A 24,017-nucleotide genomic window follows, 5' to 3' on the forward strand; every position below is an offset into this window, starting at 1 on the left:
TAAAGTTTTCATTAATAATAAATATGGTTCTCTAGTAGTTCTTTTAAGGAGTAACAAAGATAAATGTAGTGACCCACTGCATCACAGCCTCCAATGAACTTATTTTATACCACTCTATTTACTAGCAAGCCAACTTCATAGGTTCCTAAAAACAAACATAAGCATGCCTGTATATTCTCAAACTCTCCACAAATACTTTCCTCAATGGCAAACACAAACTTGTTTCTGAAGCTACATATGCATTTCACTTCTGCATGCCTAAATAATTTTTCTTTAATTTTACCTAAATGTCTTTTTTTCTCAGTGTGATGATGAGCCCTATGACTGCTAAAGTACTAGACTAAAATTTTCTCAGTTTTTCACCTGAAACCACCATGGAGATAATGTGTCAGAATAAACTGGTTTGAAAATGAAAGTAGAAATATTAACTCTTTTCTCTCAGATAATAACAGAATCTGAAATTTTTAAGTGCTATTTTTTCTCAAAGCACTGTTGTGAAGTGCTTTGTATTATTTTGTGCATTCCCACACTAACCTTATAGGTACTTTCCCCAATTTACAGATGCATGACTCAGGCTTACAGAGGTAAAGCTGGAAACTTGAAATAATTTGAATTTGAGTTAATTCACATACTACAATCTTCATTCTTAGTTTTCCATACTCTTGCCCAGTTATCACAGGTGGAGATTAAAACATCACCACCAAAGCACCTGTTTTGGTAACTTTAACTGAAATCCTCTAAAATCCAACTACAGACTAACAAACTCAGTGCCTTTCCAACAGCTAGGTTACTTGTGATCAATCTTTCTCAGTAAATCTCTTCAAGATCTGACAATGTTTGTATTTGTTTGCTGGATCCGTAAGAGGTCATTTTGTACTTTGCTGCTTACCACATTCTTCCTCTGGAATGCACTGGGTTGAATATGGCCTGTGAAGAATGGTTCCATTTTTGCACACACAATCTTCTCTTACATTCAGACATGAAGCATGTCCATAGAACCATCTGTTCAGACATGTTCTTGCCTCACAGGGACGCACACAGGGTTGATATTCCTTACCCTCTGGGCAACTCAGAGCTAGAAGGAGTAGAGGACAGAGTTTGCTAATGATAAAAGTAATCTATTTGAATTCTAATAAAATGAAGAAATGTCGATTTCTTTTTGAAAGTAATTTTTCACATTTCAGTTTCTTCAAAGTCTGTTTTTTCATTTATTATGTAATCACAAATCAGAAAATTTAAAAATGGGTGGGTATTTCTGAGTATCTTCCAGGGGTCCAGCTAGTATTTTGTTATGGTAAGAAAAGTTCATCTGATTTATAAATGAATCTCACCAATAAGCAGCCCAAATTTCGTTGGCATGAATATAGAGTCAACTATTATGAAATTCCTGCTCTATTCTACAGAAAAAGCAAATAAATACACTCTAAGTATGCAATTCAACCATGTCATAAAAACGACGAATGCTGCATATTTAAGTTCAATCCTTCACTGTCAAAAGCAATTTCTAAATTATGTTTTAGAAAATTCTTGTTTATTTTCAGTGATCTTAAAAAGTCATACTGTTGCCCTAGCTGGTTTGGCTCAGTGCATAGAGTGTTGGCCTGCGGACTCAAGGGTCTTAGGTTCGATTCCAGTCAAGGGCATGTACCTTGGTTGCGGGCTCATATCCAGAAGGGAGTGGGCAGGAGGCAGCTGATCGATGTTTCTCTCTCATCGATGTTTCTAATTCTCTATACCTCTCCCTTCCTCTCTGTAAAAATCAATAACATATATATTTTTTTAAAAAGTCATACTGTTAATAAATGAACACAGCCTGGCCAGTGTTGTTCAGTTGTTGAGTGTCGACCCTGGAACCAAGAGGTCGCGAGTTCGATTCCTGGTCAGGGCACATGCCTGGGTTGGGGCTTGATCCTAGTGTGGGTGTGCAGGAGGCAGCTGATCAATGATGTTCCTGTCTCATTAATGTTTCTATCCCTCTTCCTTCCTCTCTCTCTAAAAAAAAAGAAAGAAAAAATATGAGCACAGAGCTGGTGGGTGTGCAAACTGGTAAAATCTTAGTGGAGAAAAATGTGACAGTATCTTGTAAATTTGGTGAGGTCATACATTCCTGTGAACCAGGCACTCCCACTCTTGAGTAGTGATGACATCTGGGAGGGCAGGGAGACAAGGGAGATAGAAGGGCACAGGAGAGCTGCTTCATTTCTGAGGTAGAGTCATGTAGTTGGTGTTTGTGATATATATTCTTTCTCTATGCATTTTATTCCTTTTCCCTTAGGGGGAAAAAACTGTTATTTTGGAGGATTTGAGTTAACATTCACTTTGAAGATCTTTTACCATTTAATCCTTTTAGTCACTATTTATTAAATTGATATTTCTGTAAGATGTGCTCAGGATTGGTGAAATGTTTTATAAATGTTTTATGAAAAGCATTACATTGATGGGAAAGCATGAATCCTATAGATAAAAATGGGCAAAGAATGCATACAAAGGACAAAGGAAATACAACCATGTAATTGGGAGAATATTGAATGAAGATATCAAAGAAAGCCAGAAACATCGATTTCCTGGAAGTGGATATTATGTCAGAAAAGGAGAAAAGGGGGCAAAAATATCCATCCTCTCCACATAATAACTGGATAAGAACAAGCCGGGGGAGATGAAGCAGGTTAAATGGGATGAACAAAGTGTGTTGTAAGATGCAGAATTAAAGTCCCTCTTCAATCCTCTCTGATTTCTTTAACTCTTCAGTTTACTTTGCTGGACTAGGTTTTCTTTTATGGTAATTGAGGTTTACTTTAAATTTAGATCAGGATAAAAACAGAAGTTGCCTATGTGGGAAAGCTTGCCTTCTGCTTCTACGTTAGATTGATATGCAGTTATTCTTATGAAATTATTTTGTGATGAAAAATGAAAAGAAAAAGAAAGAAGTGAATGCAAAACAATGGAAAGTCACTTGGCTGTTAGAAAATATGATTTGCAGTGTACCACTTACAGCAGTAATCAGGTGTCCTCCACTGAATACAGATGCCAAAATTGTTGCACAGAGCCACATACGCAGACGGCGCATCACATTCATGGTTCCAATGATTGGTATAATTGATCCACATCTTTTCACAAAAGTTCTGTGGTGAAACCTAGAAAAATGTTGTGCCTTTGGATAAGTTATATTATTTTATTTCTCTAAATGCCATAAGCTAGACTAACACTATTTGGAAAATCAAAGAGCAGCAAGTTAATGTGCGTTACAGTTCTTCTTTGACCTTAGATTTTCAAAACTTCACGGTAATGAGCTGTCACCTCTGAATTATAATATTTTGGATAAAACACATTTTAGATAAGTACTGTCTTCTCTAATCTACATAAATCTAATTTATAAAGATGGAAAAGAATCCCACTTTTGGGTATTTATCCTAAGGTTTATAGGGGTGAACACTTTGTAAGGTATATAAATGTCTAATCACTATGTTGTACACCTGAGACTACTATAATATTGTATGTCAACTGTAATGAAAATCAATTTATAAAAAAGTGTGGAAAAGAAGCAGAGTATGTGGCTCTAGCAAAAGCCATTTCTGATATCACAGTTTAGGTTACACTTGTCTTTTCTATGTATGGAGTAAGACTTTGATCTATTATAAGTAAAATAGAAGCTTCTGAAGCTTTCCATAATGATACACAGCATTGCTCACTAAATGAGGTTATAAATGCTTAAGAAAACACGCACAGCCCTGGCCAGTGTGGTTCAATCTGTTAGAACCTCCTCCCATATACCACCGAAAGGTGGTGGGTTCCATTCCCCGACAGGGCACATCCCGGTTGCGGGTTCAATCCACAGTCAAGGTGCATGCGGGAGGTAACTGATCTATGTTTCTCACATTTCTCTCTTCTCTCTATCTTTCTCTGTTTCTCTCTCTCTCTCCCTTCCTCTCTCTAAATTCAATGAATAACATGTCCTCAGTGAGAATTTTAAAAATGTATATTAATATGTTGCTCAAATAATGTATTTAATTTTTCATACCTCAATGTAATTAGGGACGCATTTTTTTCCTACAGATTGTTTCATTTTGATCTAGAGATGCCTGAAATCTAAATAATTTAACTTTTAAGATCCTTATTCCAATTCTCTATTCATTCATTCAGCAAATATACTAAACATTGACATTCAGGTTGACTCTGTAATTTAATTGTAAGTCCAGTTCGGACCTGGCAGGAGGTGAGTGTAACTTTGACCTACTCTGCCGCCATCTTTTCTGGGCGCCCCCCACCCCCCACCCCCCATCTGAATGTACATGCTTGGATTCTACATTCAGATGCTAAATTCTGACATAGATCAGTTTCAGATAAAATGCTTAATATTTTACACATCCCATCATTTCTTCTTCAAGGTTCATATCTATACAAAGCAAGGTTCCACTTCCTTTTTAATCTCCTTTGTTGCCTCTCCTCAGTTTCCAACTACTTTACTTTGCATAGAATTCTTGTGATGGTCATCAGGGCCTCCTAATTGTCAAATACCAGGGACACTGACATTCGGAACCTTCCCCAACCTCTCAGAGGCCTCTGACGCCAGGAACCCTTCCTGCTTCTTAGGACTTTCTGTGTCCTTCGAGGGTACAGAACTCTATTGCCACTCACCTGCTCATTGTTTTCTCTGCTGCCTCTCATTCGGAGTGTTTCTCTAAATCCCATTTCCACTGGTCATGTTTACTCATTGCAACTGCTCTTCCTGGGCTCACCTATTTTCAGTTTCTACCACCATCTGGGCATTAAAGTCTTTGCATTGATTTCTTTGTAAGTCAAATAGTTAATAATAAGCGTATTACTGCTTAAGGTGGCTGTGAGTTAATATATGTAAAGTTTATAGAACAGACTCTGGTATATTAGTAATTATAATTTTTTAAAATGTATGTATTAATAACTTCCCAAACCTGATCTCTGGCCTCAGCTTATCTCCTCTGAACTCCAGAATTATGTTTCTAAGTTGTTTTGTGGCTATTTTTGCTTTAAAGTCCCACATGACTTAACTTACTCAAAATAAAAATGATATCCCTTCTCCATTTAACCCCCCCAAAGCTGTTTCTCTCGTATCCTCCATTCATCTATTCATTTATGCATACTTCTGTAATTTATTGAACACCTGATTACATACCAGAAACTATGCTATGCATGAGGAATATAAAGGTGAATAAAATGGATCTCTTCTCTGCCTTGTGGATCTCAATTTAAGAAAACCTTTTAGTGAGCAAGAGGAGTCACCACGTTAAAATAGCCTGCAAGAGGAAAGCATAAAAACCTATGGACAGAAAAAAACCTGAAATATTCAGTGTTGAAAGGAGAGAGGCTGATGTGTAGCAGACAAGAAGAGTGTAGTAGAGGAGGAAGCTGGAGATGGGCGGGCAGGGCGTGGAGGACCTGGTAAGCCCTGATAAGAAGTTTGGAATGTGTCAGTAAAAGACACTGATGGGTTTTAGGCAGAGAAGTGATATAATCCCTTTTCGATGTTTAAAAGACCATCTGCCTCCTTATCTGGTAATTTGCAAAAAAGGATGAAGATTAGAAGTAGGGAAACCAAATTATGACCACTCCTTTCTTTTGCCATCAAACGCACTGGGAAGGTCCTAAGGGAAAAGTGGAGGCTATTCTAGACTAAATGGTACCCTGTGTTGCCTAACTATGCCCTGAAAGGTAAGCTGAAAAGTCTCCTGATTTAATCAACCTTCCAGGTTTCCAGTTAAAAATTCAACTTTCGAAAATCACTCTGCTTTTAAAAGACATAAAAATGATGCTGAAATCAGTTTAAAAGTATTTGCTATGTTTTCATTTTTGTGTGCATGCATTGAAAAATGTAAACATTTAAAACAGGGGTCCTCAAACTTTTTAAACATGGGGCCAGTTCACTGAACCTCAGACCGTTGGAGGGCCAGACTATAGTTTAAAAAAAAAACTATGAACAAATTCCTATGCACACTGCACATATCTTATTTTGAAGTAAAAAAACAAAACGGGAACAAATACAATATTTGTATTTGCATGTGGCCCACGGGCTGTTGTTTGAGGACCCCTGATTTAAAACTTATTTGTATCCAAATCTCTAAGTAAAAGTGAAGCTCCAGAAATGTGTCATTTTTTGTCCCTGACTTCAATCCCTTTGCCTTTGTCCTCAGGGGAAGTTCGAGGCAGGCTGAGGACTATGAAGTCTGCACTTCCTTCAGCAGGGAAGGTGCTTCACAGTGAGTTCCTTCCTGCTTCAACAATCCCCTCTCTCTTCCTCCAGGCTCTTCCCATCCACAGGACTTGCACTAAACCTTCAATGTTTTCCTAACACGCACTTTTACACCAAGACTGTTCTTACATATATTGTTTTATCTGCCTAAGTCTCCCTTCCTCCCTTCTCTCTCCTGGAAAATGCATTCTTCTATATAATTCAAATGTCTTAAACTGTGGGAAATTTTCTTCAACCCCGGGCTTCCATATACCTCCATAGTGTATCTTGCAACATATCTATTCACAGGCTTTCTTTCCCACTAGGTTATTTGAGGACGAGGAGAAAGTCTTATTCATCTTTGGATCACAGGAGTTTAACACAAAGCCTATTAGGGCCGAGAAGTTTACTAACTTTCCATTAAGTGATTCATGAAATGCTGTATTTGTCTGTTCTTTGTGTCTAATAGTGGATCTTTTAAAATATAGAGATTATATTAAAATATCTTCTATTCACCTAAAGTCAGAAAGTTAGATACTAATAAAGAAAATTAAATATGTGACAGGTTCTATTATAAGTCTACCCCTCAGAGGCCAAGTTCATAGGGAATTGATTAAACCCCTCACTGTCGTGGTTTCTATACTGGGTTATCAAGTGACATTGATCTCTTTCTCCTAGAGGCATTTATTCAAAAGATGGAATTTCATGTTTCTGGAAAGCTGTTGATATAGTTCTGAAATAAAAATAGGGAGAAAAAAGGTAATTATCCTCCCTCTCGATAAATCTATAAACAGCAAATGATTCTGAATTCCAAAGCAAACTGACAGAAGGTTTGGAGATAAACTATTCTTCGTAGAAGGACATCATGGCGAGAATAGGACTTTACTGGGTTTACTGTCAACATATCTAACAGGACAGCTCTTACCTATGGTCACTTTCAACTTACTTTATTGTGGCATGGAACAAAAACTTTCCTATTTAATAATTCAATGCAGTGACTGCAATCATACTCAGTGCAATTTCTAACAGGTCTTCTTGTTATTACTTTAAATGATTTCTCAATTTCCCAGCTCTCAATAAATAATTCTATGTCTTCCATATTTGTAATAATTGTGCCATTTTGCATCCTTAGATCATCATCTGGATCATCATTGCAAATTCCTAGAAAGATATGTGACATTTAGAAGGAAAAAATTTTCACTTAAACCGAATGTAGGCAGCAGAATTCAATCATCATAATAATTGATTAAGGTTAATGATCCTAGAAGTCAAGATATATGAAAGGATCATAGAAAGTAAAGAAAGAGGAAATCGGTTCTGTCCTTATGCTTTTCCACTATTAGCACTATCTCCTAATTTAAGAACAAGTTCTTAAGTCTGTCAGGTATTCCCCACAATAGTGGCCAATTGGTGATTGACTCCAGGCATCCACTCCCCCAAGAAAACCCTGCCTGAAAACATTAAATTATCCCTTTCAGAAATCATCCCTGCCTCATCACCTGGTGCATGACACCCTCCAGGAGAGGGGCCTGAATTGCACACCTTTTATTAAAAACTGTTACAAGCAATCCAGGCATAAACTAGTCAGCTCATGGCAGTCACCAGACACAGAGATATGTTCAACATTAGGACAACCATTGCCAAGCTAAGAATTTGACCTCGATATTCTAGGACATAGACAACCCCCCTTCCTTGGGATGACATGGCCTATTGATGGCTATCACGCATTGACTTGCTACAGCCTACCTTCCTTGAGGAAGGCCAGACTGAGGATGGAGCTTGCTCTTCATCCAGTGGAGTGCAGAGACAAGGGAAGTACAGAGAAATGGATCTGTAACCTGATCATAACTTACCTGAATCCCACCCTATTTGAAGACATATTTTTTTCTTAATTTCTAAGGCTCTCAGCTATAAAAGAAGTGAGTTAAACATTTTTTCCAGGATCAAATCTTATATCACTATCAATAAAGGTTGCTGCTGCCATGGTAGCCCCGGCCCTTGTAAATATGCAGAGAATTGAGTACAGTGCAAAGAAAAAAAAAATACCTCAAAAAACTCAAGAGAACTATGTTATAAAGCAGCTACTGTTTTTAAACCTAAACACTTCTAATTTCTAGTAAAAATAGTTTCCATTGCAACTTCAACCAGCACCCCCACAGACTTTACAGCGCTATGTAAAATGAGGTGTCAATAGAGACCTCCCATCCTAGTGTCCATGCTCAACTTGGGCCATATTCTTGTTCACTGCAACTTTATCAGCCAGCACCCAATCTAGGGATCCCAAGAGCACCCACATTTCCCTTCAACCAACCCCACAGTGGAGGTCAGGAAGCTTAGGGGCTGACCGTAGGTAGCAAACATGTAATAACATTTGTTGACTGTGTATAAAGCAATATGTTATGTGTTTTTACAATCACTTTCACATACAATTCTATCAACAATCATGAAGGCAGATATTACTATCCCCATTTTAAAGGTGAGGAAATTGATGTTGAGCAGAACTGTAAAGGGATAGCACTGCTTAACTTACCAGCAGACACCAGAGCCAGTATTATTCTTTTTTATATTTCTAATTTGCTTTCTTTGGCTTGAAACTCTTTGTATCTATGTAACATACAAGGTGGGGCAAAAGTAGGTTTACAGTTGTAAGTACATGAAACAACATATTCTTGTAGTATTCTTTATTAATTATTGTATTATATTCCATGTGAACAACTATAAGCCTACTTTTGCCCCACCCTGTATTGTGATATTAAATTGAGGTGTAAAGGTACATCTAGGCTTTATACTTAATAATAAAAAGTTATTTTTAACCTTTCTATGCCTCATTTTTGTCACTTACAAATTAATGCTAGTGCCTATTCATAGGGCAATAGTTATAATTAAATGAGTTGAAGTAAGTAAAATAATGCCTGACACTTCATTAATGCTTAATAAAGAAGAGCTAGTAGAAATATAAGCAATATTATATTAATAGTGAGAATATGGCTCCATAAAATACCCACATTGAACTGTTATCTCTTGCTTCTTAATCCATTCATTGGAAACCATTACTTCCTTCAATATTCCCATAGGTCACTGAAAGTTAATATCACATCTAGAATCAAAAAGATCTGGCAATAGGTGCCAAAACAGTGTAAAATGAACAGGAAAGAAAAGTTAGAAGAAATTAAGATTTGAAGAGCAATACCCACCACAAAGTCCTTCTGTGGAGGAGGACAAGTTAAATTGAAAGCCAAAATGAATGTCTAAGATTCCTGTGAGATGAGCCCACTTTATGATTAGTCCAGCTGGAGTTGTAATCACGTACATTGTACCAGAATCCTCTATCAACAGTTCTTGATTTGAAAAGGGCAAAGGCACAACAATAGAATCCACTTCTACCTGTAATTACATAATGCATTTACATCTGTCAGTAAAATTTTTATCTTTAAATATTTATTAGCCATGGCCAGTGTGGCTAAGGTGGTTTGGCATTGTCCCATGCACCAAAAGATTGCTGGTTGGATTCTTGGGCAGGGCACATGCTCATGTTGTGGCTCAATCCCTAATAGGGGGCGTGCAGGAGGTAGCCAATCCATGTTTTGCTCTCACATCAATATGTGTGTGTGTGTGTGTCTCTCTCTCTCAAAAAAAAAAATCAATGAAAAATAAATAAATAAATATACATTTATTAAAATTAGGAGTTTTCAGATTATCCCATTTCTTCCTATTTAATATAAACTATACTTTAAGTTTTTAAAAATTTATTTCCCTGGTGCTGCCATAGCGTCTCATAACTTCAAAGCTCTTTTATTTTTTCTTTGCTGTGTCTTGCTGTATTCAGTATTTGTTTTAACCTCATTGCCCTTTATTTTCTTCAAAACTTAACTTTTGCCCTAGCCAGTTTGGCTCAGTGGATACAGCATCAGCCTGTGGACCAAAGGGTCCCGGGTTTGATTCTGGTCAAGGGCACATACCTCGGTTGCAGGCTTCTTCCCGGCCAGGGCCCTGGTCAAGGCTCATGCAGGAGGCAACCAATCAATGTGTTTCTCTCAAAAACAATAAAAACACATGCAAAAAACAGCTTTATTTTTTTCTGTAAATAAGCTTTTTGTCTATTTCCCTCAATATATGTTGACTACACCGCTACCTACTAACATGAATATAAGCTAATAAAGTTACTTTCAGGATATTTTCTTTAAGCTGGTTCTTTCTATGGTCTTCTAATTTAGTGTTTAACTCTAATGTTTATAACAGTCATCTGCCAAGGTTAGTAAAGATTAGAATTCCCAGGGATTCCAGTTCCTAGGTTTGAGTGAGATTCCTGACTGTATTCTTATCATGTACTCCTGGTAATACAGATGCAGGCAGTCCAAGGATAATACTTTGAAAAACAGTGCTTTAAATAATGGCAATGACATGGAAGCATGAACTGCAACCAGCAGTAAATTTGTCGAAGTTTATACCTGACCAACCACCTAATTTCTCATCTTTACATCTTTCTCATACTGTCACCCTTGAGCTAAAACATCTCTCCACTTGCCTGTTAATTTCTACTCATTCTTTAAGATTTATTTCAGGTGTCACTTCCAAAATTACTTACTTGACCCTCCTACAAACTGCACTAAATGAACCTTCTTTTTGTTTCCATAAGGTCTTGGTCATAACTCTGTCACTATACCTCCTACTGCTTTCTAATTGGCACATAATTACAGTTATGCATCCCACACACAACTACAAGTAACTTGAGATCAGGACCTGTGTTGTTTTTATCATGTAAACGCTCACTAAGTGATTTTTTAAAATTCATTAGTTTTTAACTAAATACATGACCAGTGACAAGTTCAGCTGAGGCAAAAAACAAACCCAAATGCTTACAATAATAGCACACCAGGTTTGAATTCACTTCCCATTCACTTCCTGTTAATATATCAACCTCATAAAAATCAAAGGTATATATGAATACTATCATTCAAAAGGACTGCATTCATATATTTTTTAAAGTTTACTTAAAATTTAACACCTTACTATTTTAGGATTATTTTATTTATTTTAATATATTTTTATTGTTGATAGTACTATAGATATCTCCCATTCCCTCCCCTTTTTCCCCCCCTTCTCCCAGTCTCTACCCACCCACCCACCCCAGGTGTTCACTATCCTATTGCCCGTGACCATGGGCTAAGCATATAAGTATATAAGTTCTTTGAATGATTATTTTAATATTGTTTCTAGTCTAGAATCTATGGTCCTGTGTTAATGAAATTATTTCCAGAAAGTCTATAATGTCTCATCCATTTCAAGCAAAAAGATTTTTTACACATTATTTTCTTATATTTTTGAGAGAACCATTTGTATCTGAGTGAGGCATCTGGCTTATAACTCACTCCTATCTGGTAAATATATTCTTTGGGAATATATATTTATATTTTTATATTATAAAGCCTTTTTAAACATTTTCCTATAAAACTAAATAGATCTTTTCCAACTTTTATATACCTTGCCCTTCTTCAGTATATTTCAATACAGTTAACTATTCCTTTATTTTTCTTATTTTAGCTATCACTTATTCACTGAAAAAGTAATGGCATCAACATTTCAAAACTACTGCTTCCATTGATTCTTTTGGTGGTCTTCATCCTGGTATTCATGGCAACTACTGTTTTCAGCCTTATGATCCCTCTTCTTCACGTCATTTCCATTGTGTTTAATTTGGAAGACTAAGGTTAACTCTGCCACTAAGAAGATTGGCCACTTACCTTACCCAAGAAGGCTTTAGCATATTTCACATGGCTGTTGCAGTTAACCGCACAAGGAGAGAAATATTTGCAACAGTTGGCACGTTATGGAAAGAGGAATATAATACTAAGAAACACTTTTAGGCTGCCCATGAAAACAATGATTAGACATAATAGCAATAAAACTCCACTGATATGTTTAATTTTCCTCTTTTTGGAAATAAATTGTATTTATATAATTTCTTAATTATATCTAAGGCAAGGATATTTTTAAGGTTTGTATTCTTACCTTTCTTGCTGCCCGATTGACAAGTATTTTATGTATAGATGTTGTCAAATTTAACCTCTTAAAACAAAGTCCAGAGATTCTTTCAGAAGAAGCCTTAATTTTGGGAAAAAAGAAATAAAAAACTTTGTAAAGTTAATAAACATAATTTTAGCAATAAACAGAAGTAATTTACTAAACACTTCACAAATACTCACTAGCTTTTGAAATGAGTCCTCATTCTGCAAAGAAAAAAGCATAAAGAGAAAACATTTTTAAAAGAAAAATACTACTTGACTTTTAAAAACTTTTTTTGGATTACTATTATATGCCTCTAAATATAGTAACATGAAACATTTTTTGTTTTAAGTACCAGAAGATAAATGTCAGTGAGTTCTTGAGCCCCTTCTTACTCTAGGAATACCTAATGTTGCAACATACTCCAGCTGTAGATTTATGAAGAAAGGACAAAAGAATGGAACTTCGGGGGGAGGAAAATGGGGGAAAAGGAGACATATGTAATGCTATATGTAATACTTTAAATAATAATAAAAAATAAATTTTCCTCAGATCTTAAGAGCTTGAATATATAAATGTGCAATGATCTCATTTGATTCTTCTTCTTTTTAATATAGATTAACAAATTTTCATAAGTTATTATCGTCATGTTGATAATTCCATCAGCTCAGTATTACCTTTGTACTTCTCACTTAGTATTTGTTATGAGAGCTATTGGAAGTTCAGTATTTACTAGTAAAATCTATGTGGGGAACAAAAGAATTGAACTTACCTGATTCATGGAGCATTTTTCAATATGAGCAACTATAATTTCCCCAGGAATTCGTACTAAGATATAAGAAGCCATACTATATAATGCTGCATTGTTTCCATCAAACGTAATGATGCTCAATTCTGACAACATGGAACACCGACCTAAAAGAAATGTTGGAGAGTGGATTTCCTTAGTTACTAATTATTTCTATTTGTAGTAACAGTTGCTTTAAATTAGTCTTATCATGTTTGACAAAAAGCAAATCTAAAGGTTACATACTGGGAACCAAAATCACAAATCAAATGAAGAATGCCCAACAATAACTTTGGCTTGATGAGGTGATCGGCTCAAAAAAATTACAACCTCCTCCTGATCAAAAATTGATAACGATGTAAGAAATGCAAACCCACAAGGACATTCCCACTCAGGGCAGCAGATATCAGTGTTCACTTGAACAGGCCTTCCCCGGAAACCGCAGTCAGGCATTTCCAAGTCCTTTGGGCAATTGAGAGACCAGTTGTACAACTTCCATTCCATATTAAGGCATATATATTGGCTACAATTATAAACAGGATCAAATTGTTGAGGCTGTTGTAAAAACAAAAAGAAAGAAATAAAGAAAATCGGTGATTTTCCCCCCATTTTCAACTAATGTTTTCAATTATTTTTAAATGTTTTGTCTTTATCCCCTTTAGGCAACCCTCAGCTTGTTCTCCGTATCTATGGTCCTGTTTTGTTTTGTTTATTCACTTGTTTTTGTTTTGTATTTTTAGATTCCACACATAAGTAAAATCATATGGTATTTCTCTTTCTGTGTCTGACTTATTTCACTTAGCATAATACCCTTCTGGTCCATTCATGTTGTCACAAAAGTCAAGATTGCATTCCTTTTTTATTGCTGAGTAATATATCATTGCATATATTTTTTAAAATTTCCATTCACATTGCCTATAGTCTATATTCCCTACATATGACAGCCTTTGAAAGATGAACAATTAAAATTTTACTACAACTTTTTGTTGATGTAACCTTTCTAAAATACTCAGTATGAACATTTTATTTCAACTTTATCTCAATATTGACTTGATATCAGAATTGCCCATGTACTCAGAAATCTGAGCAAGTTGAAGTCTTATCCTAATTTATCTAGCTTAGTGTTTTGCAAGCAGACTTATATAGTGGCTCTCAACCTGTCATATTACATTGTGTAAAGCTAGTATTGAATCTAATCTCTGTTAGTGTCAATTTTTTAAAAATTACAACTTAATTATATCCTAGTATTTCATTAAAAATTCCTATGTGAGGTCAATTTGACTGTTGGGTAGAATCATTATAAATTATCAATGCAAGGTATAGCTCACAGACTTCTAGACAGACAAGAGTTAAATAAGTGGTGTGTTTTCAGTTTATAAATTACATTCTATTTAAATCATGGTAATAATTATAGCAATGATAAACATTTATACCACTTATTATGCTCCCCATTGTTCAAACTAACCCATTTCATTCCCACAACAACAACCCTCTGAGGTGAACTCTATGTTTAGCATATCTGTAAATCCACAGATTTTTGATACCTAAAAGGAATCTCAATCTTTACATGGCAAAAATGAGCTCTTGGTTATAACCAACCAACCTTCACTTCCCACAATTTCACCATCCTAATTAATGTCAACTATATCCTTCAGTTGCTCACAGCAAAAATTTTAGAATCCTTGATACTTCTCTTTCACTCACACCTCACATCTAATCCTTCAGCAAATTCTGTAGCTTCTTTTTTCAAAATATATCCATCATCTCTACTGCTGTTACCTGGTCCAGGCCACCATTGTCTTTTGCCTAAATTCCTGCAATAGCCTCCTAACTTGTTCTATTGTCTCCTTTCACCCTGCTCTCAACACAGCAGCTAAAATAACCCTGAAACAAATTATCTCATGTAATTCCTCTGCTCAAAAATATCCCATGTGATATCCTGTCATTTAGGAAAAAAGCCATGGTCTTTACAATCATCTAAAAGGGCTTACATAATCGAATTTATTTGCTGCTATTTTATCCCTTCCTTACTTAATGGCCTTGTTGGTGTTGTTTGTGTGTGTGTTTGTTTTGTTTTTTGATTTATATTTCAGGTGCTTCCTCACCACAGGGCCTTTGCATTTGCTTGGAACACTCTCTGATTCTCTACACAGCTCACTATCTCAACTTCTTCAGAACTTTTATTATGAAACTAGAGGCCCAGTGCACAAATTTGTGCACCAGTGGGGTCCCATGGCCTGGCCTGTGAGATAGGGCTGAAATCGGCTCTCCGACATCCCCTGAGGGGTCCCAAATTGTGAGAGGGCACAGGCTAGGCTGAAGGACCCCACTGGTGCACGACTGGGGCCGGGGAGGGATGCAGGAGGTTGGCTAGCCAGGGAGGGATCGCGCAGGGGAGGGCTCCAGGGCATGGCCAGCTTGTCTTGCTTAGTCCCTATCAGCCCAGACCCTAGCAGCAAGCTACTGGTCAGAACGTCTGCCCCCTGGTGGTCAGTGCATGTCATAGTGAGGGTTGAGCAGCCTTAGCATATCATTAGCGTATTATGCTTTGATTGGTTGAATGGATGACAGGACTCTTAGCATATTAGGCTTTTATTATATAGGATCACCTCATCAGTGAGAACTTTTGACCATATAACTAAAAATAGTTTCATTTTCCTCCTGAACAGCACCCTCTAACATTTTTTATGACTCCGGAACATATTTTGCTTATTGATTGTCTCTAAACCTCCAATAAAATGTAAACTTCATAAGCACAGAAATGTTTGCCTGCTTTTACATTGTTTTATCCATGGTACCTTAATAGTGCCTGCCTAGAAATAATAATGGTTGAATAAGTAATTACTTTATTAGAACAAACAGCATATTTGGAGTAAGGATATAAGTGCTCAGGTCTCAGCCCAGACAATTACAAGCTCTGGAGTTCAATGACCTTATCTTGCTTTGCTTACCATTGTGTCTTTGTCATCTTACATAATGCCTGGCACATAGTAGTTCCTTAATAAATATTTTTTGAATGCTTGACTTACAGAGAAGCCCACACTAGATAGCTATTTATTAAAGAATCACACTTAAGTCCCCATTTGAATTTTATATTTTTCAGTGTGACCAGCACCTAATTAATAAGAAATATCTGGGTCTGTTTAAAAAATACAATTGTTAAAATAGTAATGCATATTTCTTATTATCTTTTAGCAAAGAAAGACTAGCGATTACACTGAAAAGTTTAATAGCGTTTGGATAGTGATACAGACACTTGAACAGAAAAGGACACAATAGTTGAAGAGATTACTCAGTCTTACCTCACATTCCAAACCTGGGGTGGGTGTTAGCATGTCGGACACAGTGACTGGTGGAGAAACCGTTTCTGGACCTGTTGGAAATGAAGATGTCCTCTCTGTTAGTGGGATGATATCCATTGTGTATGAAATTCACAGGTGGTAGAAACTAAGAAATATACATAGATTATTTCATTTAGTCCCACAAGAACCCTGTGAGGTAGATAATAATACTCTTGTCATTTTACAGAGAGGGAAACTAAGGTGCAGCGAGATAAGCTAGTAAATGTCTGAGACAGAATTCAAACTCAGAGATTTTGATTCCAGAGTCCTGGCTTTTAACTGGCGCATATATATATATATATATATATATATATATATATATATATATATACATAGCCTCTCTCATAGAGTTCTTATAAGGATTAAATGTATGCAAAGAACTTAGTCCAATGCCTGGTACATAATAAGTACTCAATAAATGGTAGCTAATTAGAAGTGATGGTAGTACTGTGACTATTATTTTGAAGATGTCACAGGACTCATTAAAATTTTCAATGACTTGCCATTGTCTTTAGAAAGAAAATCTAAGTTTCTTACCAGGGACTCGGTGATCTGGCCCTGATCATCTGTGCCATCCCTTCCCTTGGCTCAATTCCCCTCGCACTACATGCTCAAGATACATTAACCTGCTTGAAGTTTGTAAACAATAATATAAACAGAGCCACTTTAAAACCGGAGCGGAAGCTGCCAGGCCAGAGAAACTGCACATCTTATGTCTCATACCTTCAGATTGTTGCAACTGGAGTGAACCACTGCCTTTGGAGTGAACCTAGGGCAGCATTGTGCTCCAAAAAAAACTGTTTGCAAAGATAACAAGAAAGCAGTGGTGACCCCTGGACTGATGACTACTGGACTGAAAATTAAAAACATTGTTTAAAATTCACAACACTATGTTGTTATCTGCATCAATAGAAATGCCTTCCTTCTGTTGATGCAGTTGTTCCCCTGCCCAATCTCATAAATTCCCATTGCCTTTGTCTCCAAATTCGAACATTCTTTGGGCTTCTGCCTGAATCAGTGCATTCGGAATGGCTATTCTTATGGATCTCAATACATTTCTTGTTGCCTCTCACTTTGAAAGGCCTATTGTTAGGTTAGCAAATCCCTCTGTGTGTCATGGTCTCTCAGTTACAGGCCTTTGCACATGCTTCCCCTTCCAGCTGGAGAGCACACTTCCTCCTCCTACTAGTCTATCCAACTCCTACCTTCTGCTACCTTCTGAGACCATACCTCCAAAATTAGTACGAGTAGACAGGAATGTCTACTGCTTGTATTACCCCTATTGTAATATCATAACAACCTATGGACTAGTAGCAGTTTAAGGGTAGAGGCTGTGTCTTAATCACCTTTCTCCTGTCCTCCCCCCAGCGCCAGGACACTGCCTAGCAGAGTTGACACTCAATTAAATCTTGTCAAGTAAATTGAAGAATAAATATCTGAGCTTCTCTAAATTAAGTTTGTCAAGCCTCGCTATGAGTAGATGTATTAATCCTTTTCTGAGGCAAGTTTCATAGTGAGGGAGAGAAGCCAGGGTATGGGCCCAGAATGCATCCTCCAAAGGCTGGGACAGAGCACAGGAACAGGAATGGAAGTGATTAAAGGATGATGTCCTTTGCATTAACGTATTTTTAGAGTCGGCCTAATCACTGTGAAAATTTAAGTAGGATTTGATAAAACCTAAATTCTAGGCAAAAAAAAAAAAAAAAGTGCTGGGAATCTTTGTTATCTATACTCATTGAAAGGGAAAAGGAGGTGGACCGAATGCAGAAGTCATTTAGAAATGGTGTTATGCTGACCCATCTACCTAACAAAACAACTGACAGCTAGGTTTTCCAGGGGATGGGAGAGTACCAATACCAGCCATTGTTATAAGTGTGCTAAGACTTAAATTACACAATGCTATTCTAGTGTCTATAATTGTAACAATACCAGTACATATGGGTAGAGATAGCTTACCTGGTGACATGGGAATCAGAGGTATGCCTACAAAGAAGCAAAGAGACTTCCCTTAATTAGTTTTGTTTAAGGTGAGACCCACATAGTTCATAGAGGGATTTTTAGCTTGGAGGAAAATGTTTGAGGAGAGAGAACACAGGAGAAATGTTAGAGAGAAGATTTGCTTTCTTTGAAAAGTAATTAGAAATGAAAAGACAATGCAAAGGCTATTGAAGAAGAATCTTACAATGTATATTGTCCATCTAAAACTTCTGTTCACAAGTGTGGAATCTCAGAGGGAAGGTGAGGGAGGGTGGGGAGGTGGGAGGTAATCAACCAAAGACCTTGTATGTATATATGCATAACCCATGGACAGAGACATTAGGATGGTGAAGGCCTGGGGTGGGGGGTGGGGGTGGGCTGGAGGGAGTCAATGGGGGGAAAAATGAAAAATAAAACCACTTGCCAGCATAGAGAAAAATATGTTCAAGTGTTTTACTTTTCCAGAATAAAGTAAGTAGGGTTCACACTTACAGTCTCCTGGATAAACACATTTGAGGGTGATCTCATCAAGGATCATATGTTTAGGGCAGTAGGGCAAGCATCCTTCAACACTTTACATTAAAAAAAAATCAAAATGAAAAAAGTTTATCATATAAAGTATACTGCAGTTAATATATACAATCAAGATATATTTTTCCTATAATTCTTCTATTCTTCTTGCCAAGCACTAAGGAGTTCTCTATTTGCTACCACTCCATCATTCCTCATTTTACACAATCACAAGCTAGTGGATCATAAAGAGGTACCACTCATAATTAAAACATAATTTGAACCTAGACCATTCAGCATACACTTATGTTTGGGACACATTAAGGCTATGTTCTATAAATCAGTAGAAATGCAGAAGAATCATTTATTGTGATTTTAAACTACATTTATTGTACTTTCTTTTTACTGATTTAAGAGAGAGGCTAAGGAAGAGAGAGAAACATCGATGTATGAGAGAAACACATCAATTGGTTGCCCCCTGGCCCCCATACATGTGTCCTGATCAGGAATGGAAGCGGCAACCTTTCGGGGGATGGGACGACACACACAAGCCAGGGCCGTTCATTGTACTTTCCATTCCTATGCAAGCCCCCTCATCCAAGCAGGTAGGTATATTCTTTGAACCATCCTTGCCTTAATGATGCTGGTAGAACAAAAACAGAATCTCAATGGCTTGACTTGCCTAAAATCACTGAAAAGGCATTTGGAATCTCTGGGTAAAAGGGACATGGTTGTAGTTCATTGAAAACAGGGCGGGGAAGGGTAGAGGCTACAGTTCTCAAGGGCATCAGGGCCTGTGCCCAAATTTGTAGCAGGGTGGCCCGGGAGGAGATGATTTTAAATGAGCCTATGGAGACTGGGAACCAAACTCAACTTCGGACAGATAAATAGAATATCTCTGATGCATAACAGTTCTTTTAATGAGTATATTATGAATAGGAATAACATATGGCCTCTATGGTATGCTAGTTGGTATCTTTTCTCATAAAAGTTATAATTTCCACTGAATCTCTTTATTTTTAACACTTGATTTCAAGCCCGAGGTTGACTGGTCTTCGTAAGGCCCCCCAGTTTGTGTGCATGGCACAGAAGCGAGTGAGAGTCCCAGACTTCAAGAAGTCATGGACTTGAGCATCCTGGGCCAGGGACAGGAGGAACCATCAGAATGCTTTTTTCCAAGGCAATAAAGCCAAGATGATAACTGAGATTACTTATTTCTTCCCATCCTGTTGGAGCTCAGAATCCAATTCATTCTGATTCAAATGAAATAAATGCAATCCTTTGTGTACAACCAATCATTGGATTCATCCACGCTTGAGAGAATTAATGCAAAAATTGTTGTAAAAAAGTCTTGCTTATCTGCCTCTCAAATACACTAGCAGGTCGTAATAATATTTTAATAATATTTTAATATTTTAAATATATATTTTATTGATTTTTTACAGAGAGGAAGGGAAAGGGATAAAGAGTTAGAAACATCGATGAGAGAGAAACATCGACCAGCTGCCTCCTGCACACCCCCTACTGGGGATGTGCCCGCAACCTAGGTACATGCCCTTGACCAGAATCGAACCTGGGACCTTTCAGTCTGAAGGCCGACGCTCTATCCACTAAGCCAAACCGGTTAGGGCTATTTTAATATTTTAAAATATTTCTAATCGCCTCATATTTAAAACAAAGAAATTTGAATAAAAAATATTCAAGGCCTCTTTAAAATTCAGGAGGGAAATGAACTAACTTGAAACTAGGAGTTAGTGTTGCCACCAGAGGGCACTTATTCATGGAAGGAAATCCAGACAACAGTAAAAACCAAGAACAGCCTATTTCTCTTTTCACATGAGACATATTTAGCTATCTCTTGGATGCCTCCTTTACAAATGATTTTTTTAAACATAAACAGTTTAGCTGTTTATTCCATAAAATAAAAAAATTGTGAATAATGCAATTTTAGCCAGTATGTGATATTCCTATTTAACTCTACATTTTGTCAAGCAAAAAAAAAAAAAATTAAAGTTACTAGATTGCTAAAAAGATAAGGGCCAGTTGCTTCTCATTAAATTAAATAAATATTATTTTTATGCAACTCAATTATTTTCCAATTGCTTTATGAAAGTCAAAACCACAGACATCCTCTTAAAACAGTTTCCCCAAACCAGTAACTTATTATTTTAAAATGTCTTCCTGGTAAGTTCCTATTTATCTTGTCATACAACTGGTAATCTACTCAACTTCTGACAGATAAATAGAATATCTCCAATGCATAACGGTTCTTTTAATGGGTATATTACATAATAGGAATAACTATATTTACATATGGCCTCTATGGTATGCTAGTTGGTATCTTATCTCATAAAAGTTATAACCTCCACTGGATATTTTTAACACTTGATATGTGCCAGAAATTGCAATTATCAAGAAAAAATGTGGTGATTCTGTTGGAGACTTGGAGGAGGGGTACAATGCCATGTTGAAGCCCAGCTCAGTACTTGGGTCTCCCCTCAGGACTTAGAGTACTAGGAGGAGCAATAATTTGGCTCCTCAGCATGGGAAGGGGAAGAGGTAGAGATAGAGAAGAAGGCAGAAATGAAAGACAGTTCAGCAGGGGTGAAGTTTCATTCTGAGTCTCTTCTCTGCATCCTAAACATACCAAAAGAGAAATTCTGGGATAGCTATCGACCAAACAATGGGAGCACTGAGGATCTGGGTTCAAACACCTCAGAGATGGCTTATGTGGCATAAGAAGTAAGACACTAGCCAAATGCTACTTCAAAATATAGCTTCATTTCCTCCCCAGTGCCAGGGTCAGCCCTGCCCTGTGTTCCCTCCATGTCTTCCTTCTATGGTTCCTCCCTTCCTCCCTTCCTCCCTTCCTCCCTTCCTCCCTTCCTCCCTTCCTCCCTTCCTCCTTTCCTCCCTTCCTCCCTTCCACCTTTCTTCCCTTCCTTCTTTCCTTCTCCAAGTGCACTCCTCACTATGAGACCCCTGTTTTTCTCAAAGCCCTAATAGCTACAAGGAAATAGGTCTGTTAATGTGAGGGGTCCCAGTGATTGAAGACATCTCCTTTTCAGAAAAATTTGTTAGGCATGATTTTATTTTGGTGTGTGTTTTTGTTGTTGTTGTTGTTGTTGTTGTTGTTGCTTTAAGAAAATAAGCAAAAAAATATATCATTTTCTTCTCTCTGCCCCACCTAACCCTAGATACCCAACAGGGTGTCGTGGTTGAAACCCTGGTTCCACTGCCTACAAAATGTGACCTAGACTGGGCACATTTGTTCAACTTCTTTGTCTCAGTTGGTTTTCCCCTCTGAAATGGGAATAATGAGATTACCCGTTTACAGCATTTAGCACAGTGCGTTATGCTGTCAGCACTCTAATGCGCCAGTTGTTGTCATTCTCCCAGCCCCCTTTCATGATTCGCTCCTTCCAAAAGACTGAGCTCCTTTAAAGAGCGGCTCTGTCTCAGGCATTATGTACAGGAACTCTTCTAGTGCCAATGTTTGTCACAGAATAAAAGCCCATTAATGTCTAATGTAAGTAAATTGATTCTTTCAAAAACATTCCCTCCCACCATTGCTCCATCTCTCTGTTCTCCTTAAAAACAAACACAAAAACCACTGGCACTCTGTCTCCATTTTGCCTCTTCCTATTCTCCAGGTTGCCCAATCCAATGAACAATTTTCAGTCTCAATTTTAAAATCCCCAGAATCAGCCCAGCTGGCATGGCTCAGTGGTTGAGCATCGACCTATGAACCAGGAGGTCATGGTTCATTTCCAGGTCAGGTCATATGCCTGGGTTGTGTGCAGGAGGTGGCTGATCAGTGATTCTCTCTCATCATTGAAGTTTCTATCTCTCTCTCCCTTCCTCTCTGAAATCAATCAAAGTATATTTTTAATTAAATTAAATCCTCAGAACCAAATTCCTGACTTTTCTCCCACGCTGCTCTTCCTCACATTGCCTTACTTCAGTAAATGGCATTCAGCCCTTCCATTAAATTGAATCATTCAAATTTGCTGATACTTCACCAGTTATAATTACAAAAATGACAGTTTCATATTGTTCCACCTAAAAATTGCTGAGACCAAAACTTCAGTCCTTAACTCCACTTTCTCTCATAATTGACATCAAATCCATCAGCAAACTCTGTAACTCTAAATTCAAAATATATTCAGAATCTGTCCACTTCTCAGAACCTCTAGGACTACCAATCAACTTCCTTCCATGTCTTGTTTATATTACTGATCAGTTCTGCTCTTGTCTTTCCCTTTGCCCAATAGTCTATTCTCACTACAACAGCCTAAGTAAACTTTCTGTGAGTCATGGACATGGGCAGGAGTGTAGTGATTGCAGGGGACAGGGGAGAAGGTGGAGGTAGAAGGGGGCATAGAAGGGATAAATGGTGATGGAAAAATAAAATAAGCCCTAGCCAGTTTTGCTCAGTGGATAGAGCATTGGCCTGTGGACTGAAGGGTCCCAGGTTCGATTCTGGTCAAGGGCACATGCCTGGGTTTCAAACACGATCCCCAGTAAGAAGAAATGTGCAGGAGGCAGCCGATCAATGATTCTCTCTCATCATTGAGGTTTCTATCTCTCGCTCCCTCTCCCTTCCTTTCTAAAATCAATAACAATATATTTATTAAAAATAATGATAAAAGAAAAAATAAAATAAATAAGTCAGATCATGTCACTCCTCTGCCCAAAATACAGCAGGGCATTACTCAGTAAAAAAGACAACATCCTCACAACAGGCTATAAGGTCCTAAATTACTTGTCCACCACTATGAGTCTCTGTTCTCATTTCTTTCCTCTCTCACTCTTATTCGCTTTTCTCCAACTAGCCTGGCCCCTTATTAAGCCTCCAACATTCCTAGTACAGGACCTTTGTACTGCTCTCATATGGAAAGGATCTTTCCCCAGGTATCCACAGGGCCAGGCCCCTCTTGCTTCAGATCTCCGAGCAGATGCCACCCTATGAGTGTGTTCTTCCCTGACCACATGTGTCAAATACACACATGCCTTATGCTCCCAGTATCCCTTACCTTCATTTTTTCCATAACACATATTGCCACCTAATAATATATTGCATTATATATTTACATTTTATTTGTTTAATCTCTGCCTTACCCCAACAAAATTGAAGCTACATAAGGATAGACACTTCATCTATTTTGTTCACTGCTGTATCAGTAGCAGCTAGAAT

The 24,017-nt window shown here is 37.4% G+C and overlaps 1 protein-coding gene across 2 annotated transcripts in view; it reads right to left on the reverse strand.

Moving 5' to 3' along the window:
- Nucleotides 1–24,017, reverse strand: part of OTOGL (otogelin like) — a 144,294-nt gene that overhangs the window by 24,121 nt on the left and 96,156 nt on the right. For both annotated transcript variants that reach the window (XM_070407618.1, XM_070407617.1), the window contains 11 exons: nucleotides 18,803–18,882; nucleotides 18,263–18,316; nucleotides 16,295–16,365; nucleotides 13,370–13,547; nucleotides 12,978–13,120; nucleotides 12,406–12,429; nucleotides 12,212–12,304; nucleotides 9,397–9,586; nucleotides 7,149–7,363; nucleotides 2,993–3,134; nucleotides 890–1,075 (listed from right to left, as the gene is read on the reverse strand). In XM_070407618.1, coding sequence (XP_070263719.1) covers nucleotides 890–1,075; nucleotides 2,993–3,134; nucleotides 7,149–7,363; nucleotides 9,397–9,586; nucleotides 12,212–12,304; nucleotides 12,406–12,429; nucleotides 12,978–13,120; nucleotides 13,370–13,547; nucleotides 16,295–16,365; nucleotides 18,263–18,316; nucleotides 18,803–18,882 — 1,376 coding nt within the window. The remainder of the gene's footprint in view (nucleotides 1–889; nucleotides 1,076–2,992; nucleotides 3,135–7,148; nucleotides 7,364–9,396; nucleotides 9,587–12,211; nucleotides 12,305–12,405; nucleotides 12,430–12,977; nucleotides 13,121–13,369; nucleotides 13,548–16,294; nucleotides 16,366–18,262; nucleotides 18,317–18,802; nucleotides 18,883–24,017) is intronic.

Source organism: Myotis yumanensis, unplaced genomic scaffold, assembly GCF_028538775.1.
Source record: "Myotis yumanensis isolate MYYU_CA2020_CCGP unplaced genomic scaffold, mMyoYum1.0.hap1 SCAF_3, whole genome shotgun sequence".
NCBI classification, from domain to species: Eukaryota; Metazoa; Chordata; class Mammalia; order Chiroptera; family Vespertilionidae; genus Myotis; species Myotis yumanensis.